Source organism: Mirounga leonina, unplaced genomic scaffold, assembly GCF_011800145.1.
Source record: "Mirounga leonina isolate KUSES-001 unplaced genomic scaffold, KU_Mleo_1.0 Mir_91, whole genome shotgun sequence".
Classification (NCBI taxonomy): Eukaryota; Metazoa; Chordata; class Mammalia; order Carnivora; family Phocidae; genus Mirounga; species Mirounga leonina.
In genome coordinates this window covers 47,858,867-47,883,679 of record NW_023270839.1, presented here as the reverse complement: position 1 = coordinate 47,883,679, position 24,813 = coordinate 47,858,867, and the positions used below count along the sequence as shown (strand labels likewise).

The 24,813-nt window shown below is 52.6% G+C and overlaps 1 protein-coding gene across 2 annotated transcripts in view; it reads right to left on the bottom strand.

The window, feature by feature from the left end:
• Positions 1-1,756: 1,756 nt before the first annotated feature.
• Positions 1,757-24,813, bottom strand: part of ARID3B (AT-rich interaction domain 3B) — a 52,909-nt gene continuing 29,852 nt past the window's right edge. For both annotated transcript variants that reach the window (XM_034994301.1, XM_034994302.1), the window contains 7 exons: positions 22,518-22,589; positions 22,235-22,307; positions 9,551-9,734; positions 8,140-8,411; positions 7,775-8,029; positions 6,273-6,371; positions 1,757-4,258 (listed from right to left, as the gene is read on the bottom strand). In XM_034994301.1, the coding sequence (XP_034850192.1) occupies positions 4,095-4,258; positions 6,273-6,371; positions 7,775-8,029; positions 8,140-8,411; positions 9,551-9,734; positions 22,235-22,307; positions 22,518-22,589 (1,119 nt within the window). In that variant the 3' untranslated portion in view covers positions 1,757-4,094. The remainder of the gene's footprint in view (positions 4,259-6,272; positions 6,372-7,774; positions 8,030-8,139; positions 8,412-9,550; positions 9,735-22,234; positions 22,308-22,517; positions 22,590-24,813) is intronic.

Sequence of the window (24,813 nt, the reverse complement as noted above, 5' to 3'; positions counted from 1 at the left end):
TGGGTGGAGTGGACACTGTGCGTAGAATGCTTAGCAGTTGTGGGGAGGGCAGACTTTGGGCTCTGTCGCCACTGAATTAGAAGCCCTGCAAGCTCTTCTCACTAGTTAAAAGAACTCAACCTAGTTACTCAGCTTCTCTGTGCCTCAGTTTCCTCATCTGTAAAATGGGGATAATAGTCTCATCTCATAAATGTTTAGAGGATCCAAGGAGTTAATTCACGCAAAGAACTTAAACAACACACACCAGCCTTCAGAAATTTGCTCTCAGGTCTCCTGGGGGCATCCTTGCAGTTCCTCTGGGGTACAAACCTAGGAGCAGAATTGCTGGGCATGTGTCACTTTACTAGGTAATGCCAAAATGTTTTCCAAAGTGGTTAGACTAATTTACACTCCCTGGCAGTCTGTGAGAGTTCCCATTGCTATCTATCCCTGCCAAAACCTGGCATTGTAAGACTAAAGTTTGTGCCAATCTGATGGTGTGGAATGGCTTTCTGAGCATTTCCTTGATCACAATGAGGTCCAGCCATTTGTATTTCCTCTTCTACAAAACACCTGTTCATGACTTTGCCCCCTCTCCCCAGCCCTTCTTTTTGCCCCCCCTCCCCTTTCTTAAGATTTTATTTTTTGACAGAGAGAGCACAGCAGGGGGAGCAGCAGGCAGAGGAAGAGGGAGAAGCAGGCTCTCTGAGCAGGGAGCCCGATTCGGGGCTCAATCTCAGGACCCTGAGATCAGGACCTGAGCTGAAGGCAGATGCTTAACCAACCGAGCCATCCAGGAGTCTGCTTCCCCCTCCACCCCAGTTTGTCATTTTAAATACCGGTATCTTTTGGTAAACTCTTTTGGAGGGTCTAATTTGAGAAATTCTTTCCTTGCTCAAGGTCTTTAAGATGTTCTTCTGTATTTTCTTGTTAATTCGAAATGGGACGGAATTGCAGTGGCCCGGCACTTTGTTCTTCCTAGATTCTCCAGGTCTGTCAGGAGCCTTACGCATCTGCCACTTTCTCCCTCAGCATCCCCCTGCAGTCACAGAGCACTGTTTCCATCTTGGAGGTCTCTGGACCCTGCTTCTCTTCATCTCTGCTAGGCTAGGCCCACTGCGGCTCCACGTGGCAGCTCCCTGCTGTGTCAAAGGAAGCTGTCAGATGTGATACCAATTACTGGTTACCAGTTATTAAAGGACTGGGGATGCCTGGCTGGCTCAGTCAGTAGAGCAGGCAACTCTTGATCTCAGGGTTGTGGGTTTGAGCCCCACGTTGGGTGTAGAGATTATTTTTTGAAAATGCACTACAAAGGTGCTTGGGTGGCTCAGTTGGTTAAGCGTGATCCTGGGGTCCTGGGATCGAGCCCCGAGTTGGGCTCCCTGCTCTGCGGGGAGTCTGCTCCTCCTTCTCCCCCGACTTCTGCTCTCTTTCTCTCTTGCCCAAATCAATCAACAAAATCTTAAAAAACAAAACACTAAAGGACGGTTCATTTCTTTCAAAAGGTGTTTAGAAATCAGTGAGAGAAGCTCAAGACTGTCCCAGTGTCTCCCTCATCTGCTAGCACTTCCAAACGGCAAAGAGGTCCCCATCTGCCTGCCTCAGAGGGCTGCACAGACAGGTGAGGCATGTGTTGTTGCGGAAGAGGGCAGCTATAGATCCCCCATGCTTTCCCTCCCTGCCTGTTTCTTTTGGTTGCACCAAAACTGGGTTGTAGCCATAGGATGTGTATCATGGCAGAAAAAAAGGCTGAGCACTCTGGGGTCTCGCTGCCCACTGGGAGAGTCACAGAAAGCACCCAAGAGACCTGCTTGTGTGAAGAGGTAGAGGTTTATTGAAATATAAACATTCGAGAACATGTAAGATAGAAAATAACCACCACATATACAGACACTTGCTGCAAGAGGACGTCTGAGGTATTTATCACTGCCTAGGCTACCCATGTGCTAGAACATTTTCCTGGTCAGAGTACACATAGACGGGGAGGGGGGGGGGGGGGGGGGGGGAGCCCAGAGCGGCCCTGGCCCACAGCCTACCCTGTGCCCTTCAGGGAAAGCTTCTCTTGCCCGGGGCCCTGCTCCTGGGACACCTGCTGGCATCCCCTCTCTTGGGCTTTCAAGCTGCGTGGGGAAGGGGAGAGGATCCAATGACCAGAAAGCCACAGTGCACTGTCCCTGCGTCCTCTGGCTGGGAAGAGTCCATCCTTTGTAACCAAACCCCTGAGAAAGACACACTGGCCAAATGTTGCGACACTTTCAAGTGGGCCCAGCGCCAGCCAACTGGGCTCCTCCCTGGCACCAGATCCCAGACGCCCTTCTCTGCTCACCACCTGCGCTTACCTGGTGGGTAAGGTGGGAAGGCTCCTGAGGCCAGAAGAGGGTCAGGCCCCAGTGGACGGGGCTGTGTGAGTGTGTGAGAGCGAGTGTGTGGAAGCCTGGGGAGGGGAGCGAGAAGATGAAGTCCAGCAGAGCTGCAGCTTACCAGGCTGAGGTAGCTGTTTTGTGCTCAAGCTTTTGATTTCCTTTTCCTTTCATAGACAGGGCCGAATGCTAGCCGCACCAGGGCTCCCGCCAGCGATGTGGCCTCTCACCATCAGAGCCTGATGATTTCCCAGTGGGTGGTGTTCTATGAGCTCTGCAGGGCGTACTCAATGAGAGGGGAGCCCTGTGTGACAACCACTCATCTTTCCAACATGGGAGCAACCTGCTCCAGCCCAGGGTCCCAGAGGAGGACGGAGTTCACAGCATCCCCTTATCCCCTGGGGCAGCTCAGCCTCTCTGGCCTGCCCCTACCCTGAGATGGGAATGCTGAGTAAAGGGCAACCGTTCTGTCCCCACCCTGGGGAGCCAGGGAGGGGTGTGCGACAAGCCTTGCTCCGGCAGGAAATGGGTCAGGGGCCATCTCCTGAACTGTGTGGTCTCAGGACCCAACCTTCATGAGCATGGGCCTCTCGTTCCACCGCTTCCCCCGCCACTGTGATCCCTGAGTCATCTCTCCTGCCTGCCTCCCCGCCTCCTCACTGGGGTCTTAGCGAAGGGCCGGAGGGGCTGGGGTACCAAATGTTTGCTCGGCTTTGGGGGTGATCTGCTTTCATTTCTTTGGTGCTACAGTAACAACAATAAAAATTAAAAACAAAAAAGTCAGCAAAACACATATAAAAAAGAGTTCAGAGATGCAAATACTTCCTGAAGAATCAAACATCAACAATTACAAATCTGAGGTATTTCAATGAACCTGACATCAGCAGGTTTGGGGATGCCGGGGCTGAGGTGGCCCCATGAGAAGGGAGGGCCCAAGGGACAAGTGGGCTGTTCTTGGGAGAGCTGGCCGACAAGGGCGAGTGAGGGCGTGAGGTCTGGGAGGGCCAGAAAAAGGTCAGTGTGAAATGGGTGCCAGGGCCTGCCTGGGCAGCCAGCCCCCTGAGGCTCTGCCTCTCCCTCAGCAGGTACCCGGTAAGCCCTGGAACTTGAGGACTGCCCTCGTGTGCCCCTTTTCCTGGGACCACTAAAAGGGGAGTATGGGGCCCTGAGGACTGCTTCAAGACTTGGATTTGAGGGACCCACACCCCTGGAACCACACATGGTAGTCAAGGTGGGTTAGGAGGGCCCCATCCCATGCTCACAGAGAAAGGCCGTGAAGGCATGGTCTTGGCCCCTAGCAGCCCCACGTGGGAGTTAAAGATTGGAGGACTGAGCAGGGGAAGAGGCCAGTGACCCTGGGGTCCTGACAGAAGGCAGGGGAAGGGCAATAAATTAAAGGGGAAGGGCTGTGGAGGGCCTCCAGCCCTGTGCTGGCTTACAGATTGTCGACACACTGTGCCCAGGACAGGAGGTGGCCTGGGAACCCGGGAGGAAGCTGGACGCCCGCAGACCCCGCCCGCTTCTCCAGGGCGATCCCTGATTGGACAACGCTGCCCTGTCCTGCCCCTGCAGCCTCTCCCTGTCCCCAGAGTACAGCAGGACCTGAACGGAGCCTGGACAGACGGACATGTCCAAACTCTCAACATCTGGCCAAATGGTGTTTGACATGGGCTCCGTGAGATGAGGTAAATTCTGTGCATCAACCTCCTCCATTCTCGACAGGAGAGTGGGGCGTGGGGAGCTGGGTCCTGCCCCTCAGAGGGACCAGCTGGTGGAGGGCTCGGCGTTGGGGGTGCCCCGGGACGAGGTAGGACTCGGCGAGCAGTGGGAGCTGCTGCTGCCGCTGGCGCTGCCACCCAGGCTCTGGGGGGCGGGCCCCGCGATGAGGTGGACCACGGGCTTCTGGGCAAACAGCACACCTGGGGGGAGGGTGCGAGTGTGAGCAGCTGAGGAGACACGGGCGGGCGTGCTCTGTCCCCGCAAGCGGGCACTGCCTGACCCAGCGCGGGGCTGCGCCCCTCCGCACCCCGCGCTGGCCGCCGCCCGGAGTCCCGAACACCTTCCCCCAACACCTTCCCCCTTCGGGTGCTCACGGGCCGGTGAGGGGGCAGAGGTAAACCATGCTTTTGAGGAGACACAACTAGTGCTCTGCGGGCGCCGGCGGGTGGTGGGAACAAAGAGAAGGTCAGAAGGCAAGGGCGAGCAGGTCAGGAAAGGCTCCGGGGGAGAGAGCAGGCCTGGGCGCGCAGAAAGTGCGGCCTGAGGAAGGGCCGGCGTGCCAGGCAGAGCTGTGACAGAGCCGCGGCGGGGGCCCAGCAGCGTGCACTCAGGGCCGGGAGAGACGGGAGGCCCGTGGGCCTCTCAGGAGGCGCGTCTTACCCTGCACTGTGCTGACGGTGACGCCCCTGGAGGTTTTACGGGGAGGGACAAGATGAGATCTGTGTCTTACAATGCTCTCCATGGGGCTGGGAGAACAGGGGCGATGGAGGCCTGCAAGGAAGCCACTCCAACAGCGGGGAGAGGCCCAAACCAGGGTAGCGGCGGTGCAGGCAGCAAGAGAGGGGGAGAGAGCAGAGTAGCGGGGTGCGCTCGGCTCTGCGGGCTCCCAGGAACAATTTCCTGGTTCCTGGCCTGCGCGACTTGCACACCCACTGACAAAGGGCACAGGTGGGACGGGGACTGAGGCAGGTGAGGTCTGGGGAACTTTCACCTCTCTTCTGACTGCTCCCCATTCTGAGAGAAGGAAGTGTGATCTCCTCCTTTCTCCCGAGAGAAGGAGAGGATTATCAGCTCCAGACACGGATCCCCTCCTTCCCTGCTTTCTCCATGGACCCCCTCACAGCCCCCAAGCCTCCTAGGCCACCGAACACCACCAGATGGCAAAGGGCACCTAGGCCTTGCCTGCTGGCTCGCCTGGTCTCCTCGAGGGGCCCCCGGTGTCAGGCAGAGACTTCTGAATGTGGCCTCCGAAGCACCAGCCATGCGGTGACTGGCAGGCAACTTGGCATCACTGCTTCTCTGCAGGCTGCCTCCAGGAGCTCTGTCCCTTCCCTGGATGCAACCCTGATGCCCACCGCTGGTGGCCCAGCAGAGATCCAGAGCATGAGGCCTGCAGTGTGGTGCCCCAACGGGGCCCAGCCCCCAGAACAGGAACATTCAAAGGGACAGAACAGGCCCTGAGGAAATGCCCCCAGTGTGACAGAATGTGCAGCTTTAAGCCCCTCCACCCGGCACCTCCCAAGCCCTCTGTCCAACATGAGGCTAGCATGCCTGGGCTCTCCGGCCCCCACTCATCAAGTTGCTCTTAGTAAGAGTTGGCTGGGCTCATGCCGAAACTCACACCTAAACCAAAGAAATGGGGGGTGGGGAAAGGGCTGGTTTCCAGCAATTGGAAAGACTCGGTAGAGGTGCTAAACCAACCAGCCAACAAACAAACCACTGCCCAACCAGACTGAGAAGGACAACTGTGAAGGACTGGGCGAAATCCTACAAACAGGGGCTGCTTCTGCCGCACTCAGATTCCTCTGCCTGCATGTCAGTCCTTGATCCATTTTAAAGAAAGGGAATGACAGGCGGTGTTTAGGGAGAGCGGGGTTGAGCCGGTCCGAGGAGAGCAGTATGTCACAGGTGGCTTATGACATGATGTTTAGGGCATGGGTAGCTTCACACTAAAGGACGGTTGTAATTAACGAGCCAGCCATTGGTCCAAAAGGGTCAGATGGAGGATTTCTATCGTTCTGTCAAAGCTGGGGGGATCTGTCACCCAGTTAGCAACCCTCAGCTTCTGGCCGGAAAAAACACTTAACCTTTGGAACCTTGAGACTACATGCAAGAAAGCCACCCCTGGGAAGGGGGTTCAGATGGGAGGGTGACAAGCAGGGCCAGCCAGGACTGCCACGCTGTGGACCTCCCTCAGAGCTCCAAGAGCCTCACCTGCATAGGTGGTGCCATCGATGTCCACAGACATGTTGATGCTCCCGATGCTGCCAGTGGCCAGGTTCAGCGCTGCAGCCGAGGCCTCTGATCTGTCTTCTGTTGGGGACAAGGGAGACAGCGGGCCTGGTCAGGCCTCCCGGCACTGCAATGTCCTCTCAGAGACTGTCCCACTCTCCTGGACTGGCCACAGCTGGCCGAGGCCTCCCACTTCTAGAAAGCATCCGTACACCTTCTCCTGAGCGTCAGGTCTGGCAAGAGAACCCAGACTTGCCAATGTCCTATCACTTGCTTTCCCCATTTTCCGCTGAGCCACTTACTTCCCCCACTTCCTCTGTTGTCCAAGGAAAGGGATCACAGGCAGCAAAGCACTGACCCTGGCTCCTGGCTGTGCACCGACACTTTCAGCATGACTCGGCCAACCCTAACTAAGCACCTACCGACCCATCGGGCTGGGGAACCGAGATGAGGAAGACCCAGTCACTACCTCTGAGAACCTGCCTTTCCTTCTCCTCCACTTAAGCGGGCTGGGTCCTCAAGGAGAGGGTTTGCCTGCCCAGTGTGTGGCCCGGCACCTGTGACCCATTTCAACCTGACCATCTGTGAAAGCTGCAGGTGCTGGTACCCGGGGCCTCTGCCTGGCTCAGCCCAGACTCCGTCCTTTCACCATGCAGCCAAGAATTCTTCCAGATGAGCTGTTTTTCTCTTAGTGTCTGGCTTGTGCAGGACCAGGGGCACCGGCCCTGAGAGGGGCACAGAGCAGAGCTGTTGCCGCCAGCGTCCTGCTCCTCACCTGGGGACAGGGGGGCAGGGAGTGCTGCCTGCGAATACACACAGCTCCCTTCACACCTGACTTCTTCCCATCACATGCTTGCTGAAGTTTGTTCTGCGACAGTGACAAGGGCAAGAACCGCAAAGAAAGTGTGGGGGCAGGGGGAGGAGGGAACAAGGGGCATGGAGTGTGTGATTCAGGAGAGGAGAAGACAGGGCACCTGAAAAAACGAGGAGGGGGAGGGAAGGATGTCAACGATGCTACCAAACTTGTATTTCCTCTTTTCCCCTGGTTCCGGAGGGTCACAGGCAGCCTGGCCTGAGGCACTCAGGCCCCTGTGGAGGCTTGGGGATGGAAGGGCTGCCTTCCGCCCAGAGCCCAGAGCCCAGCTCTACATCCGGGGAGGCGCTGGGGGGAAGGCTGAGCCCTTTCATTTAGACAGATCAAAAGGCTGGTGAGGAAGAGGAGCACAGCAGCTGTCCCTGAGGGCCTCTGGCCCCTCCTCCTTGGACTCCTCTTTTTTGCCAGAGAACGGGGCGCTGCCTAAGGCAATTTTTGGTCAGCTTGGTGAGCTGAGATCCCAGTGGCTACAGAAGCACCATGTGACTTTCTGGCCTTGAGACCGTTCTGGGATGTGAACCCCAGTCCCAGGATGTGAACGGGCCCTGGAGGGGAGCCCAGGTCGGCACCCAGCAGGAGGGGAGGCCCTGCCCAGGGGCCTGGCGCTCACCCCTCCCGTTGATCCTGATCTTCATGGGCAGCTGCCGTGCCACGCTGAACAGGCTGCGCTGGAAGGCCTGCTGCACGAGGCGCTGCTCCTCCTCCGACAGCCTGGACGCCTTCTTCTCGGGGGGCTCCCCTGACTCCAGCCGTTCCCGCAGCTGTTCCAGCGCGGCCGTCCGGGTACCGGCCTGCTGGCCTGCCAACGCCACGGGCACAGCCAGGCGATTTGGCACGGGCACTGTCGTCACCGGGACGCCATCACCTGGCAAAGGCACAAGCGCTGGACTGACTCACGATCCCCCGCCCCGCACCTGACAGTGGGCTCTGCCACTCCCGCCCTGCCCACCCTCCTCCCCGCGGGGCCCTACAGACCTTTCCTGAGAGTGGTTGTGGGGGGTACCCGAGGGCTGCTGGCATTGGCGCCACTGCTGGAGCCCAGCCCGAGGATGGGGAAGCGGATCTTGGGTGGGGAGAGAAGGGCAGGGGCCCCGGCGGTGGCGGCAGCAGGCGAGTAGCCCAGGAGGGAGGAGCTGTAGCTGGGCCGCCGGCCCTCCCTCCGGTTGCCGTCGATGGCAGCCTGGAGCTCGGCCGGGGAGCTCAAGGCTTTCTTCTCACACTCATAGGCATAGAGATACTTCATATACCTGGAGGGAAGGAAGGAAAGGAGGAGAATAGTCCAGGACGGTACCAGAGGCCACCCAGTTTAAGTTTATGGGTCTCTGTGGGACAGGCCTCTGGGACACAGGATCACTTGGCAGAAGAGAAAGGTCCAGGGTGGCCAGATGCCCTGCCCCAGGCCCCTCTAGCTGCTACTCAACACTGTACCAAACTCTGCTCCAAATGGAGGCACCGTTCCTTAAGAGAAATAAAGAACATCATCACTCATGTTTCATGTTTGTTTTGGCACCGTTTTAGGTACCATTTAGAAATGTTTTTGCAATGTCTTCCTGGCTCCTGGATGCCCTCACCATTCTGAGTCAGGCTGGTCAGGTAGGAGCACTGTTTCCTGTCCCTCTTTGCATCACATGTCCCAAGAAGCAATTCTCTACCCAAGAACCTTGAGAGAAGGACTGCTGTACTGATTACAGCTCCGTCCCCAACTTCTGCTGGAACAGTTCCAAAGATAAAGCCTTTCTCCTTTTCAGCATTCTGCCTCGCTGATGCTCATTCCATATTCTCCAGAGAGCAACAACTAGTGTGTGCCAACGAACAGATTCCCCTCAGCCCTCATTCTCTGATGCTACTCTTGGTTCCCCTGCTCCTAGGACCCCCATAATTAACTCAAATGATGACAAAAATAGGTCCCAAATCCCAGGTCCTCTGTTGCCGGGCAAGCAGAGTGTCGGGTAGGAAGGGCTAGGCTTAGGGTGGAGGTGCCGTGTGGGAGATAATGTCCTGGAAAGAGTGGCTACGGGGCCAGAAGCCCAGGGGTGAATCTCAGCTCTACTACTACTAGCTGGTATGGCCTTGATCAAACCACTGAACCTCTGAGACTCAGTTTCTGTTTCCTGAAGAATGAGACAGCACCTACCTCACAGGGTTGATGGTGAGGTCTGAAAGAAACAGAATGGCAAAGTAGCCTAGGCAGACACTTGGGAAATGGTGGCTCTCATGATCACTTAGGTGTAGAAAGGGATTCATCTCAGAATGCTCCTGGCTGCATTGGGAATTCCTCCCATCTTGCCCACTGTACTGTGGAGTTTCCTTCCTTCCTCTCCTCTAGGTTAAAACATCCCCTTTCTCCCAGCCTCAGCTTCCTTTGCCTAAGGCCCCGGCCACTCACTGGGTCCTCAGGGTAAAGGCGGCGCTGGTGATTGATGTGGGCAGGTTCAGGCCTTTGGTGATCTCCCGCCAGATCTTCTTGTTGATGATCTCTACCAGGCCCCCCTTCTCTGTCACCAGTTTATACAGCATATACAGGTCCAGGATCTGCTTGGCCATGATGGGGATTCGGTTGATGGGGGTCCCTGTGATTGTCCAAATAGAGAAACAGGGTTGTGTCATCAAGCAGAGAAAGAAGACATATGCACGTGCCCAGCTTTTGCAGAGTTGGAAATATGTTCATGAATCTGCTTTAATCTGACTCAAATTCCCAAAGCTGGAAGCTATCAAGACTAGCTGCCAGTTCTCCTTGGGATGAGCACAAAGACAGGTCTGACTCAGAGGCTCTGTGGTCTTGCTTAAAACATGAGCCTCTGGCTCCGTCTTCCCATCTGTAAATAAGAGGGCTGCACTAGGTGGCCTCAAAGTTGGGCTTTTGTTTTGTTTTGTTTTTGGCGAGCAGGAGGAGTCCAGATTCTTTCCTAATGATGTGGCAACTCACACCCCTCTGGGGCCTTCAGAAGCCACTTGAGCGGTTCCACCACCCACCTGCACGGCTCCGGTGCACTCTGTAACAGTACCGCCTGCTTCCTCCTCTCCTGCGGCAGGACAGAGAGATGTTTTCTCTCCTGTGTCCCCACTGAGTCAAAGGGGCTGCTGGACACACACAGGTCTCCAGGGGGATGAAAAGCCACTGAACGACTCTCTCCCCACTAATCGCTCCACCCCTCCCTGGCCTCTGAAAGAGGGAGGGTCAGAGCAGCTTCCGCCACTGGCCCTGAAGGGAAGTGAGAGGAGCAGGGACTTGATTAGGAAGCCTGGCACCAGGCAGGAAGGCCCACTAATGAGCACCAGGGGACGGCAGGGAGGGCGGGCCCAGGGTCCTTCCACAGGCCGCTGGGATGCTCGGCAGGAGGCGTGATGGATGACTGTCATTTGGCAGCCTCAGGATTAATGATCTGGAGGTCAGAGGGGAGAATTCCACAGGGAAGGGTCACCGTCCGGGGCAGGGTATGAGACTTGTTGCCTTTTGATGGCAAACTCCTTTTACTGCACACAGGCTGTTCTCCTCTGCCTCGGCCCCCTCCCACCGCCCAGTCTTGCCGAGGTCTCGCTGACTGCCTGGTGGGCGGTGAGCCAGCCTGATTTTCGAGCAGTGCTGTTTGTTTCAGCTCCTCCTGCTTCTTTCCCCTCAAGGAATGGCATTTTCTTCCCAGCCCTGAAATGCTGGCCTCAACAACTCTTTCACGGGGTAATTCAAGCAAGAGAATGGAGCAAAGGGTCCCATGAAGAGCAAGCAGCATGAACATGGGGGCGGGGGTGCTGTGTGGCAGCAGTGTGAGGAGGGGGCATGAGGTCTTCGAGAACTCCGTCTTGGTCAGCTGGTCCTCGGAGGGTCAAACACAAAGGGGTCATAGTGTTAGATCCAAAGATACACAGGTAAAAATAGCAGAGGACTGTGGGTACCCTGCCAAGACATGCAGCTTGTGTTGGTTAACTTTTTCTCTCTGTGCTGCTCTGGACAATAAATCTGATTCCTGACATAAGCACAAGAGCCTGGTCTGGCAGAACTGGTCTCCTGGTAGGACCAGGGCCAAGGTCCACCTCCTTCTGGAGGCCTGTCTGCCCGAGCACACTCATGGTCCAGGCCAGTTTGCATCCTCATGGCATCACCTGGAGCCTCTGGAAGGACCACTCTCAAGGTCCCCTCACATTTCCAGAAGCTTCTAGGACATCTCCACGGTGACCTGTTCACTTCCAAGTCAGAATGTTCGCACTGAGCTCACCGTTATCCCCAAAGCCAGCCCCTCCTTTCTCACCACTTCCTCTTCTTCCAGCAACACCATCGTCCTCTGAGGTCTCAGGCAGCACTGGCCCCTCTTCGTTCCCCATCGCCCACCCTGAGGTGGTTAGGAGGCTCCACTGATTCTTCCTTGGAGGCGCCTCTCAGACGTATCTTCCTTTCCGCCCACGGCGGCCTCTTACCCATGCGCTCCACCTGCGCACTGCGGCCACCACGATGCTCGCGTCCTTGTTCCACACCACAGACCCTGACGCCTGCCCAGTCTCATCACCCGGGTTCCCCACACCCCTTAAAAGATTGCCTGTGAAGTATTTCAAACATCCCGACGACGCACTCTCTCACTCTTTAGCTGGGTCTCCTCATGACCCTCCCCAGACCAGGCTCATTTCTACTCTACTCTCTGCTTTGTGCTTTCCCTCATCAAGCCTAACGTGACCTGCCTCCGCTCAAATCCTCTACACATTGGCCTTCAGGAAGAATCTTCTAACTATCCCAGTTCAGGGGGATTTCTTCTCTCTCAGAATTCCTATTACAAGCCCTACAAAGCTCAGCAGGTAGTCTCTAATCGTTTTACGTACATTCACCTGGCATCCTAGGAGGATTGTAAGCTCCGTGAAGGCAGAGAGAGACTGCTTCCCCCTCACCATGCCCTATAAGAATTATAGTGTTTAACAGATTAAACTGTCGTGCAGATGGGGGAAAAAAAGGTTTCTCACAGTCAAAGCAACCAGCTATGGGTTACCCAACTGGGACCCTCTGACGCATTTCTGTCATGCTTGTGGTATGCCCGCCAGACCTGTCACCAGCATCGCGTGTCTGATGCTGACAGCCCTGAGCAGAAGTCACCTTCTCCTCTCAGGTCCCAGCAGGTTCATTAGGGTCACGACCCTTAGTAAACAGCCTGGGAATGGAGGCCCAGGGTGCGTAAGCTCTTTGTGTCCACGTCCCACGCAAAGTGGACAAGCAGCAGCAGAACAGATGGAGAGCCAGGGGGGTTGGAGAAGGTAAAGAATCTATGACTGCACTCAGTGGGGTCAAAGGGATGAGGAAGCAGGGGTTAAAGAGTGAAATATAGCTGGGTCTGTGCCATACACAGATGGGCGCGGCTGAGTGTGTAAGATCAGGCAGGGGGCTTGCCCAGCCGATGCAGTGCTGTCTTCCAGAACAGTCACCTTGGGGAACCAGCTACCCTGCGGTTTTGGAAATCCATTTGCAAATGGCCTTCTGAGTTGGCATTATTTTCATTAGAATCTCCAATGGTGGTAAACCTTCAAACATAAAGGGTGTATTTTACGTTTAGAAATGGTCGTTCATGGAGGCAAGCCAGGAGAATACGAAGTGACCAGGCCGTTTACACTGATTTTATCTGAAGATGAGGTGTAGTCATAAACCATGAGAGGTTCTCAGGTGTGGCTCACACTGCTTCTGGAAACAACCCCCTAGAGAGGAATTATACATTTACTCTGAGCAGTCACTGCACTGTCTAGTTATTTGAGGTGGCTTCTTTGAAAGGTAACGATGTTATAGTTGTAGAAATTTCATGAGAAATGCGCCTTTTTATAGTCGTGGAGTGTGACTGCATGAGGCTGAGAACTGCTCAGGGCGGGGGAAACAGAGGTAGGTATGGGAGCTAGGACAAGGAAGGGGAAAGTGGCATTTGAAGTCAAGACTGTAAATCTAACCAAAAAGTGACTTCTTCCCAGCCCCTCTGGGGAGAAAACCACAGGTCTGGGGTGCACTGGCACCAGGTGGTGGGCCCCACAGTCCTGCTCTGTGGTCCAGCCAGGCACCCTGGTTCAGAGATCAATGGATAAGGAGACTGGGCACGTTCTTCCCAGAGTCTGGCCCTCTGTGAAACTGCTAAAAATAGCTCCCAGGGCAGGAGGCCCCCGGGTGCTGTCAGAAACAAAGCTGAGACTATTCTGAGTGCCAGCTCGAAATGACGGTATGGTTTTCTCAACGTTATCCAGACAATCCAGACACAAAACCTGTCCTGGCTTCCATTCTTCTGACAACCAAGAAAGAGGCTGGATCCTCAGGCTGGTCTGTCTCTACAGTCTGCTCTAACGGACCTGGCACCCATCTCCCTTGTCCCAAGGAGACTCAGCTATGAAGAGAGAGGGGGAGAAGGCCTTTTAGCTGAGTTTACCTTCTGAACGAGAACCAATATATCATACTGGGGGGTGGGGATGAGGATTGGACATATTCAGGTCTCAGTTTCTCCATCTGTGAAATGAGGAATTTGGATTAGATGACTTTCAGTCCCATGAGTCTATGAATAAAAACTTAAAACAAAAATTGATAGTCGTGGTTATTACCAAAGGGAGGGTGGCTTGGTTTTAGGAGCTTGCCTGAATTATGGAATAATGTTGCCAAGTGACCTTGAGATGGTGGTTTAGGAACTTCTCCTAGGAAAGCCCCTGTGTGGCCACAGACCACAACGTTCGTTCTTTCCTCAACCTTGAGGGGAAGAGGGGTGTCTCTGGTCTGCTCTCTGGGCTGGATTAGATCTTCCTCTAAGGAGGCTCTTCATCTGAGAGGTGACAGGTGTCTGTCCACAATAAATGCAAAAGCAACCTGCTAAGAACCAGGAAGGAAGCAAGCAGCCACTTCAGAGAGTGCTCTGTGGGTCACTGGTGTTGGCCCTGCAGGAGGCTGAATCTCCGCCCCCATCACGCCTCCCAGAGGGGGTGTGAGTACCTGACGGGGAAGCCTGTGTACTGTCAGTCACTGCTATCAAAGCAGGAGCTAGGATTGAGGGTAATTAATCATGCTCCTTCTGACAGGAATCCAGGGCCTTATCTGTACCCCAAGAAATGCCGCTGGTCTCCAGTTCCCTCCTCAATAAAAGAGACTGACAGTTCCAACAAAGAGGGCCCTTATCAGATTTCAGCCAGGGAGCCTGAGGCAGCCCAAGGGACAGTGTAGAAAAGGCTTTTATGAGGGCCAGGGACCCAGCGAGGCTGTGGGGCTCCTGGGGCTTTAACCCTTGGGTGGTGGGAATGCTGCTGGGCACGGGCACTCGCAAGGCCAAAGCTGTCATCAGGAGCTTCCAGCCAGATGGAGCCAAACAAAAAAAAGTCCTGCTCCCTGGCACTTTGTTCTCCTTCCTGCCACTCAGACTGTGGAGATAGAGCTAGGGGTAGGGGTGAGGGCAGATGGAGGAGATGGCCTCCTTGGGCACTGGAGACAAAGATGGGAGATGGCAGGAGTGTGGGAGGGAGGGCGACTTCCTCCCCACTGCAGAGAATGGGCCCACTGCAATGATGACCAGATGCAATTGGGGGCAGGGACCCCAGACAGAGTCACATGGCTGCCTTCCTGCCCACTGATCAGGGGTGAGGGCCCAGGACCCAGGACACGGCCCTGCCAAGGACCCTCGCTACTTTTTCCTGGCTTTAAAAAAGATCATTAATCATTTCCATTGCCTGTCAAGAGAGCTGGGCGGCCGAGTGGAGAGCCTAGTAGAGTTAAGACCCATGTGAAGCAGGGAATGTGCACAGGCAGACAGGCTTCCTGTCCATTCCTCTGCATATTAATTCTTACCCTGCTCTGGTCCTGCTGCCCAGAAACAGACAGAGAAATGACTGATTTCCCTCCTAACTTGTTTACGTAGAAAATACTTCACCCTAGGAAACGGGGCAGCCGCGTCTGGCAGCGTGCAGCACAATGTGCAGCCGACTGTTCCGCAAAGCAGAGCAGAGGCAAGATGGACAAATATTGCCATTTTGCACTGACAGGTGTCTCGAAGCCTTCCACCTCTGATGTCCCAGGGAGCAGGTCTAACAGATACATTCTACAGCGCACTAAGCTGAAGGATACAGCTCACTGGAGTTTTACTTCTGTGTACACTCCTCAGATCAAAATACAGAATGCTTCCAGGGCCGCAGGAAATTCTCGCGCCCCTTCCCAACCAATATGCATCCCCCACCTCTTCCCTCCCAGGAGGCAGCCATTATCCTGACCCGTATGTCCGCAGGTGATTTTCTTCAACTTTGTATACGTGTAACTATGTCGTATCTACTCTCTCATGTCTGGCTTCTTTTGTTCAACATTAGGTCTGTGAGAGCCCTCCCGTGTGTACAGCAGTTCATTCCTTTTTGTTGCGTGTGGAATTCCACTATAGGACTGTGCCACCGTTTGTCCATTCCACCGCTGATGGACGCTGGGGTTCTTTCCAGTTTTGGGCTCTAACGAATGGTACTGCTCTGAAGACCCTGGAGATGTCATTCAGTGAACGCAGCATTCATTTCTGTTGGGTATACGCGTAGGAGTGGAGTTACTGAGTAACAGGGTCGGCCTATGTTTAGCTGTAGTAAATCCTACCAAGTACATTTCCAAAGTGCTTGTGCCCATTTATACTCCTAGCAGCCAACCTGAGAGGTTCACTTTAAATTCCTCACTCTTTTTGGTACTCTAGCTCAGACTAATTGCTTTAGGTGAAGGTCAGTGTTTAATGCTGTCTTTTCCTATGGCTAATAATCAAATGAAGGTTAGGGCTGTGCTGTCTCCTTTCTCAAAAACTCTGTTCAGAGAAGTTGGCCAAGGAGTTAGAAGGAGGCGAACCACTGGGTCTTCTCTGCTTTGACTGCTGCTGATCAACAGACCTGACTGGTGTTTCCAGGAGAGGGCGCAGAAAGTTGGCTGGGGAAAGGCCCAACAACTCAAGGGCCTTTTGGCCTGGGGAGTGCATGGCTGTCTTTCATTGTCAATCCGTGGCACTAGCTTCTCAAGTGTAAGTGTGACCAAACCCCTGCTTTAGACTTTTCCTGCACCAACCCTTGGATGAGGTACTAAGTATTAGTTCACCTGGAACAAAGACGGCAAAACTATCAACTCCATTTTACCAAGTGCTAAAAGTATCAATAAAAGATTTGAGGAGGTGGGCGCCTGGGTGGCTCAGTTGGTTAAGCGACTGCCTTTGGCTCAGGTCATGGTCCTGGAGTCCCGGGATCGAGTCCCGCATCGGGCTCCCTGCTCAGCAGGGAGTCTGCTTCTCCCTCTGGCCCTCACCCCTCTCATGCTCTCTCTCTCATTCTCTCTCTCAAATGAATAAATAAGATTAAAAAAAAAAAAAAAAGATTTGAGGAGGTAGGGGGCATGCCTGGGTGGCTCAGTCGGTTAAATGTCTGCCTTTGGCTCAGGTTGTGATCCCGGGGTCCTGGGATTGAGCCCCATGTTGGGCTCCCTGCTCAGTGAGGAGTCTGCTTCTCCCTCTCCCTCTGCCCATTTCCCCATCTCCCCAGCTCGTGTTCTCTTTCTCTCTCAAATAAATGAATAAATAAAATCTTAAAAAAAAAAAATTGAAGTGGAGGGGGCTAAATTTAATGACAAAATTGGGCTCTTCAAATTAATCATGCCTTCCAAAAACCAGGATCCCTTCCAGTTATTATGGATAACTAGTAGATATAGGGCATTAAATGACTATTACAAGTGGAAAAAAGAAAAAAGCAGTTTATCAGTAGTAGTTGAAACACCTGAGGAGAGAAAAAGATTTGGCCTCAAAGGCTGAGAGACAAAGATTTGCATTTTATTTTATTTTATTTATTTATTTATTTTTAAAGATTTTATTTATTTATTTGACAGAGAGACACAGCGAGAGAGGGAACACAAGCAGGGGGAGCGGGAGAGGGAGAAGCAGGCTTCCCGCTGAGCAGGGAGCCCGATGCGGGGCTCGATCCCAGGACCCTGGGATCATGACCTGAGCTGAAGGCAGACGCTTAACGACTGAGCCACCCAGGCGCCCCAGATTTGCATTTTAGACTTTCATTTGGGGATAAAGTTAGAAAATGAAGCCCCAAAGCCTATTTCATCTGACAAAGACAACATATTTTAGTCGATCAGGAAGAGTGTCCATGGCACAGACCATTTACTTCAAGATAAAAAGAATATATGAGAAACTGCCTCCACCAAAAGGCAAAGCAATATATGTCATGAACATTTCCTTGCCTGAGATGGATAGATAAGCACACAACAGAAGGAAAAACACTCAAATTGCACTTTGAGGCAGACCAAACCCTTTTCCCACAGTAAATTCTTTGTATATACACATCAAAACCAGATTCAACAATCCATTTGGGAAAACCAAGGTCAGTTTGCAGCCTTGAACAGAACTAGTGGGGGAAGGAGGGCAGTTCTCTGGGTGAGGTCTTGACAAAACTTGTCCTCTCTGTGACTAAGCAGTTCATTTACCTGGTGTGTCCAGCTGGGGCAGGGAGAGGGTGCTCTAGGTGCGTGCACGATGTGTCAGAACTTCCGCCTCCTATGCCCTGCACCTCCACCCCATCCTGCCCTGACAGATGGCAGCCTCTGTGCTACTGTGAACTGTCACATCTGCCCTTCCCTGAGAGATAGCCTTACCCTGAGGTGAAGACTCCTCTTACACGAATAGTTCTACCTCTGAGTTTAATCGGCTAGATGCTGTCAGACCCTACCGGACACCCCACCATGGAGGCGGACCAGCATTCTCTGTGGGGCTCAGAAGGCTGAAGGAGAGACAGGCCTGCCCATTGCCCGAACAGGAAGCGATGGAGCTGCTGGTACTAAGGACCAAGTTTTCAAGTGCAGGAGAGGGAAAGAGCACTGGCCCAGGAGTCAGGGGACAAATGCTAAATTGGCTCTGCGGCCTAGGCAAGTCCCTTAACCTGGTGACCTTTGCTCTAGCTCTACCCCTTAGAGCTGGAGCTGTGGGGAGGAGATCAGAAAATGGGTTGAAAGGGTTCTATAAAGTTCACGGGATAATAAAAATAACAGCAAAATCGATTCTTTCTGTTTCACGGCCTAGGGAACAAGAAAACAAGCTTTTCTTCCTCACTGATGAAGAATGGAGTTGTTTATAAGCCTCTGCTTATCAGACTTCCAAATCAGTTCCCCTCTGGCCTACTTAGATTTCCCCCTGGAATATCTATCACAGAATGATATCTCAGAAACCACCCACAGTCAATTTAATTAGCCAGAGAATTTTATTTACAATAGTTTCGCTTTATTTCTGGCACAGAAACGTGTGTGTATTTTCTACACACACATGTGCGTGCGTGTGCATGCAGCCAAAGGTAAGCAAGAAGGGGCATCGGAACTCTGAAATCTAACCAATCTTTCTAGAGAAACACTGGTGGGGCAGCAGAAGCAAAGGCAACTTGTTGACTTCAATTTGGCTTAGGTAAGGAAAGGGGAGAAGCACTTGGTCTTGGGGGTCAAAACACAATTGTTTTGATAGGAAATTGCTAAAGGGGCTTTTCTTTTTTTGGTCACTCAGGGTGGCTCATTATGTGTTGGGAGCTCAAAAGACAGTCACAGACGTAATACAGAACATAGAACTTGGAAGAAACTTCCAGATTAACTCTAACTGAACCCTCTCATTTTACATATACAGAAACTGTGGCCCCCAGAAGGAGAAGGATTTGCTCTAGCTCATGGAGATGGGTGGGGGGCGGATGTGAGCCTGGCTTGGCACTCAGCCTACAGCTCTTTCCCCTGCCTGGGTCTCTTCTCAGGCTCCTTCTAGGGCAGCTTGCTCTGCTGGTGGGGGAGGGGTCAACGGGGTGCAAGTCACCCTGGTCTGGCCCAGAAACCAAGGTGCCTGGAGCTGAAAGGCCCATCTGTTGCAGTCAATTCACTCAAACATGTTAACAAGCGAAGGAGACCCTGCACAAAGCAGCAGTTATGGCCTGGCCCCTCTCCCACTGGACAGCCGTTTTATCACCTGCAGCTGCGCTCACTGGGGCAGCCTGCTGGCCGCTGCCTCCCTCAGAGCCCTGTCCCCGTCCTCGGCGGTGCAGCCTGCAGTATCAAAGCTGCCTGCCCCCACTCCCGGCCCAGGGGGGAGTCACCAGGCCTTTAAACTCAGGCCGTTTTCAGTGGCTCCTGTGAAGCCTACGTTTCTCCTTCCCGTTAGCTCTGGAGGAGCATCGCTGGCCTGCTGCCGGCGTCTCTGAGGCTTTTCCTCGGACCCAACTAATTATATCTGGCTCCTGAGTGCCCCAGACACTCCGATTTGGGAGTGATGAATCAGTCACCAATGTCCAGGGGGCCCTCGGTCTCACCATTGTGTGAAGAGCAAAGACAGCAAGCTTCACATGAGTAAAACTCTGATCTGCTCGCAGCCCTCCTGAGGCGCCCCTGCTAGGTTAGAGGATCAGATGCGAGTTTTCCAGGGAGGAGATCACCATGAGTTTAAAGGGAACCACCTCCACCCTGCCTCTGTGCCTCGCTCTCCCCTCTCTACCCACCGCCGCGCCGCCCCCCCCCCCCCCCCGCTTGCCACAGCAAGCTTCCTGAAGGCCCAACTCTGGTGACACTCCCCATGTTCTACGTGCATAGACCAGAGTGCTAACTTCTTGGTCGGTGGGGTGCCGGCTGTGCCCGGGTCATGGGGTCACACGCTTCTGCCTCCGCCTGTGTGGGTCCTCCACTCCTGTTACCTCCTATCCGGGGGAGGTGCAGCTATTCTCAGAGGCCTCCCCTGAACCCCAGCCTGGGAAAGGGTCCCAGCACCCACCCCTTGAGCACTCAGCCGCGGGAGGGGCCCCTGTGATATTGCTCGGCGCAGGCCCCCGCCGCCCTCAGGTCCTGCTACCTGAGTGGAGGTAAGATGATTTCCAGAAAGAATTTCTCTGCAAAGGAAATTTTAGACCTTCACCCTCTTTCCCATCCTTCTATAGTAGTGGTTCTCAACGGGGGGTGCGGTGGGGGAATGTGCTTTTGTCCCACAGGGGACGTTTACACTGTCTAGAGATATTTTTGGTTATCATGACTGGGGGGGTGCCCCCTACCACAAAGGACTGTCCAGCCCCCTAAGTAAATATGCTGAGGCTGAGAAACCTTGTATTCAGGTAACTAACAAGTAGCAAAATAGACTCCTCTGTTTCTATGGGTGATGCCAGCAAACAGTGAAATACCTCACGTTTTAAGTGCTGAGGACAAAAACGATTTGTCCAGCCTGAATAACCGTGAACTGACGCGATCAAGGGGAGTCACTTACTCCCGCTCAGAAACTACTCGATGGCAGTCTGGCAGTCCCCAGCCGCCGCGGAGGGGAAGGCTTTGCAGCGCACGTTGCTTTTTGCTGCCGGCTTCCAATTATAGGGTGGCTATCGAAGGGGGGCAGCTCAGCCTCCCCGCGCAGGGCCTGCTGAGTAAGGAAAACCTATAGGACTGCTCATACGGCAAACACCTTTTGAGCACCTCCCTGTCTGGCCCCGTGCTAGGCTGGGGACACAAAGAAATGACAAAGTGGCTGTCCTCAAGGAGCTCCTAGTCTAGCGGGGACACAGAGTAGTAAACAAATCATTTCTGAGATTCACTCTTGGCTAGGCTGATCTAACTTCTATTTTCCTTTAAAAAATCCTTCTGGGAAGGGCGACAAACAATAAAGTAAAAAATAAGGCAGTGGAGCCACACTGCTGATTAAAATCTATATTGCTATGGCAGCCCCTCTGAGACGGGATCAGCTCCTGGGTCTGCACCAGCTGGGCTTGTGGAGCGTGTAAATAATTAAAAGGTAATTGGAAGGGAGACCAAAGTATTAAGTGGATTTTTCGCTCTCAGGGCAACCAGGGAGTTTCATTGCTGCCAGTCACATTATCTTTCAGGATTATATTCTTGTTTTTTACTGACACATGCAGCTCCAGATAGCAGTTGGAGGAGTAAACTAATTAGGCTGCTTAGACTGCTTTGAGAGGCTTGGAGATGGGAGGACACCGAGACTCAAAACTTTCAATTGTCTTTGTAAGAAAAACCAGCAGTAATGGGCATGCTACTAGGACAGCAATGAGGCTTTAGAAGGTAAAGGAAGAGGAAGGAGGGGGAGAGAGGGAAGGGTGTGTTGAGGAAGGGGGGAAGAGGGAGAGAAAAGAGTTCACAGAGAATAGTACCTGCTGGGGGCTGCCATTATAGCTCAGCCTAAGATGAAGAGGAGGATTTCAGTCCCATGTCTCAATAAAGGAGCTGACACAGAAACCCGGGGATGCATGATTAGACATAAGCAGAGTCCCAGGCAAGAGCTCTCTCGTGTGGCTTTGTCCTGAAGGTGATGAAGGTGGAGCTATGCAGGTTGCTGAGGACCTTCTCCTAGAGAGGCTGGGTTTCTGGCCATGCTTCCTGAGGGCTGACCTGGCTGGTGAACCCATTGCTATGACAGGATATAAAGCCAGGAAGTTGAGTCACTGGGCTCAAGATTCAGTCACACCAGGGTCCAAAGTGGAGATGGCTGGGGAAGGGGGGATGGGAATGAGAAGGAGAGATGGACAGAGAAGTGGGAAGGTGTATTATGAAGCAGATGCCCACGCAACCTACAATTAAACTGCAGGAACGGCCCAACCAAGCCAGTGCGTGCAAAAAATCAAAGAGCCAATGGATAAGAAAAAAGAGTTAGCCTTCCCTTTTCCCAGATCATTTCAGACCCTCTCAGCAAATCCTGAGGGACCTCTATTCTTTTATTGGCCTTTCTCAGTCTCTTTAAGACTAGGTACACCAATAGGAAACCCCACATACTAGTTTAAGTGATGTCTAAGGTTGCTAGAAGGCTAAGGAAAAAGTACATTTGAATTCGAAATACCTCCAGAGACCAGTTAATCAGAAGAGAGCATCACAAATCAGGCAGGACCAAGTTTGGATGGATCATTCCATTCATTTTCTGCCAAGGCCCTCTCTGCCCATTTCGATCTCGTTGTCTGCCAATTACTCTGCTAAGGCCAGAACCGATCGGCAGGAAATGCCTCTTGTTCTCCTGGGCTAAGTAAGATGCTGGCACTCTGCACGGAGGAAGCCTAATGGTGACTTGCACACAGTAGGCACTCAATTAATATTCACTGAGTTGAAAAACTGCGTAGACTGCACACTCACCCCTCTTCTGCATAAAGATGAAGAGGTCATCCAGGAACTCTTTCCTTTCCGGATCACCGTCCAGTTCATACAGCTGCAATCCCAGTCCCCCCAGAAAAAAAAAAAAACACACAATGAAAAAACACATAATGCAGAAAGTCTCACACCAGAGATACACAACCATCTCTCTGTTTGACTACAGATGTGACTCACAGGCCACTCCTGTCCTTATTCCTTGGGGATCAGATACAACAACCCACTGGAGAACTGCCCCTTTCGTTATCACAAAGGAAACATTACAGACCTTGGCAAAATCTCGAGAGATCTCTCTTCCCCGGCCTCCATCCGCATCATCATTCCAGGCCAAACCACCATTCTGAAGGGGAACAAAGCACAGAGTTCAGAAGGGAAAAGGACAGAGTGGCAGAGGGCAAGGCAATCATTCGGGGCAAAGACGAAAACCCTCAGCAACTGTGCTATCCTGGCTTAGACTATAAAAGACTGCTCAGCTGACCACCTCTGCCACTCCTACAGGGACATCTTTTGCTTTCAGTTACAGTTCCAAAATAAGAGGGAGTCAGGTGGAAGAATCACATCCATTTGTTGGAAGAGGGTGGGTGTTACTTATCCTTGATAATCCTGAAAGAGAAGGACACAGAGGCCCGACTTTCTGAGAACCTGCTCATCCCTAGCTGATCTTCCAGAAGCCATCACTCTGAGCTGTACCACTTTTCTTCAGGTTCTGTATGGTCTATGCATTTGTATGATTTTTATGGCGTGCTTAGATACTATACGGTATGTTATATGGTATGTTATTAAAGACACCTAGCCCAGCTTCCCTCATGAACACTCTAAGCGGAGGATAAAGGGTCACAGGGAGCAGGACACAGGTCCTGAAGTTCTGGTCTCTTGACCAAGCCTCCCCAGTAGAAGCTGTAAGTCTAGTGATAGGAGGGTCCTCAGAGCTTGATATTATTCCCAAGGTACAGAGACTGTGCCACTAGGGTAAAATGCATTTCCATCAGAGAAATAACGAAAACCTAATCCTAATTTAATTGATTAGGTTAAACCAACACCACTCAGCCCAATAGGAGGAAATGGCAAATATGCCTTTGTTTATGTTCTTGGGACCTGCTTCCTGCCTTTATTCAGTTGGGTAACTCTTAACTCTTCGGATTAGGCAACATCTTCTGGGGGAAGCCTTCCTCTCACTTGTGGCTGCGCTAAGTACTCTGGAAGCAATCTCTGTACATTTTAAGTTTGGAATTTAACGTATCTTGGAATTATCTATCATCCTCACCACACTGTAAGCTCCTTGAGAGGAAAGGGTCTCATCCATCTTTGTACCCCCAGCATACAGCACACTGCCCGGCGCTTAATAGGCCCCGGTGAATGCTTGATGAACTATAACATTGCTAAAAGGCAATAACTGGCTATTTTAATCAATTAAGCACCTCTTCTAAAAATACACACATCTACCGTACAGAAGAGTCAAAAAGGCCCTCCACTAGTGGGGAATATGAAATGTCACAGCAGAAGTCTGCTATTTACTTCTGCCATGCTGGTCAGCGGAGGACCTGGTGGATGGGACCAGATGCACGGAGCCTGTCACTCTCTCGCTTCTCCTCCAGGACTACATGTGCATGTGCAAGCACTGGGGTGTGCAAATGGCTGGGGAGGGGCATCTGGGGATGGGGAGCAGAGGTTTTTGGGAGGACTTTCTTTGGACTGCTCAGGGATCGGGTTGTAAAACCTTGTCAGTAATACAAAAGCCTAGTCTAATTCCCTTCTTTCCTATCTCCTCCTCTAATCAAGCTTGCCTGAAAGCAGGAGGTTATTATTCAGTTACATTTTGGGACCATACGTTGCTTCCCCTACTCAAAGAGGGCTCTGAGATGCAGACCCATTTTCTGATATCAGCAATTTAGTACACAGGGAGGGAAGTATAATCAAGAAGAACTGACACTCTGTCAGCTGAAATGAAACAGGCTACACCAAATTGTTCCCCTGCTTATCTCGTAAAAGATGTGTGTAAGGAAGTGCTCAGTAAATGCTATCTGACTGTGCACTCATCATCTCCCCAGGCAGACGTTAAGAGATCTCCCTACAGCTCTTCAGCTCAGGGAGGCCAATAACCAAGCAGGAGAAAAAAAAAAAAGAAAAAAAGCTAAGATTCATCCCCACATTGTAATTACAGTCAACAGAAATCTGGTGTCATCTGGTGGCAACTAGCACAATGAATAATCAAGATGAATTATGCCTGTCAGGTCAGCAAAACCAGACAGAGTTACAGTCCCCCTTTCAAAGGATGCAGGAGGTTGCCCTAATGCCCAGTGATTTTGTTTGAGCCAGTAATTCCTGCTGGAAAGTCAATTATCCTGGGAGCCCCTATCGGCTGAAAGACATTTAATGGGGGATCATTGCTGCTTCTGTTATGTCAGCTGTTTACTGCGGCAGCTCAATTCCCAGCCTCTCCAGCTGGAGATCTGAAGCGGATTCTGTTCACAGGAGGATTCTTTCTCTATGGGTCACGAAGAAAGATGAAAACACCATTTTTTTGCTAATTACAGTAACTTCCAGGCACTCAGAATGCTCCCTCA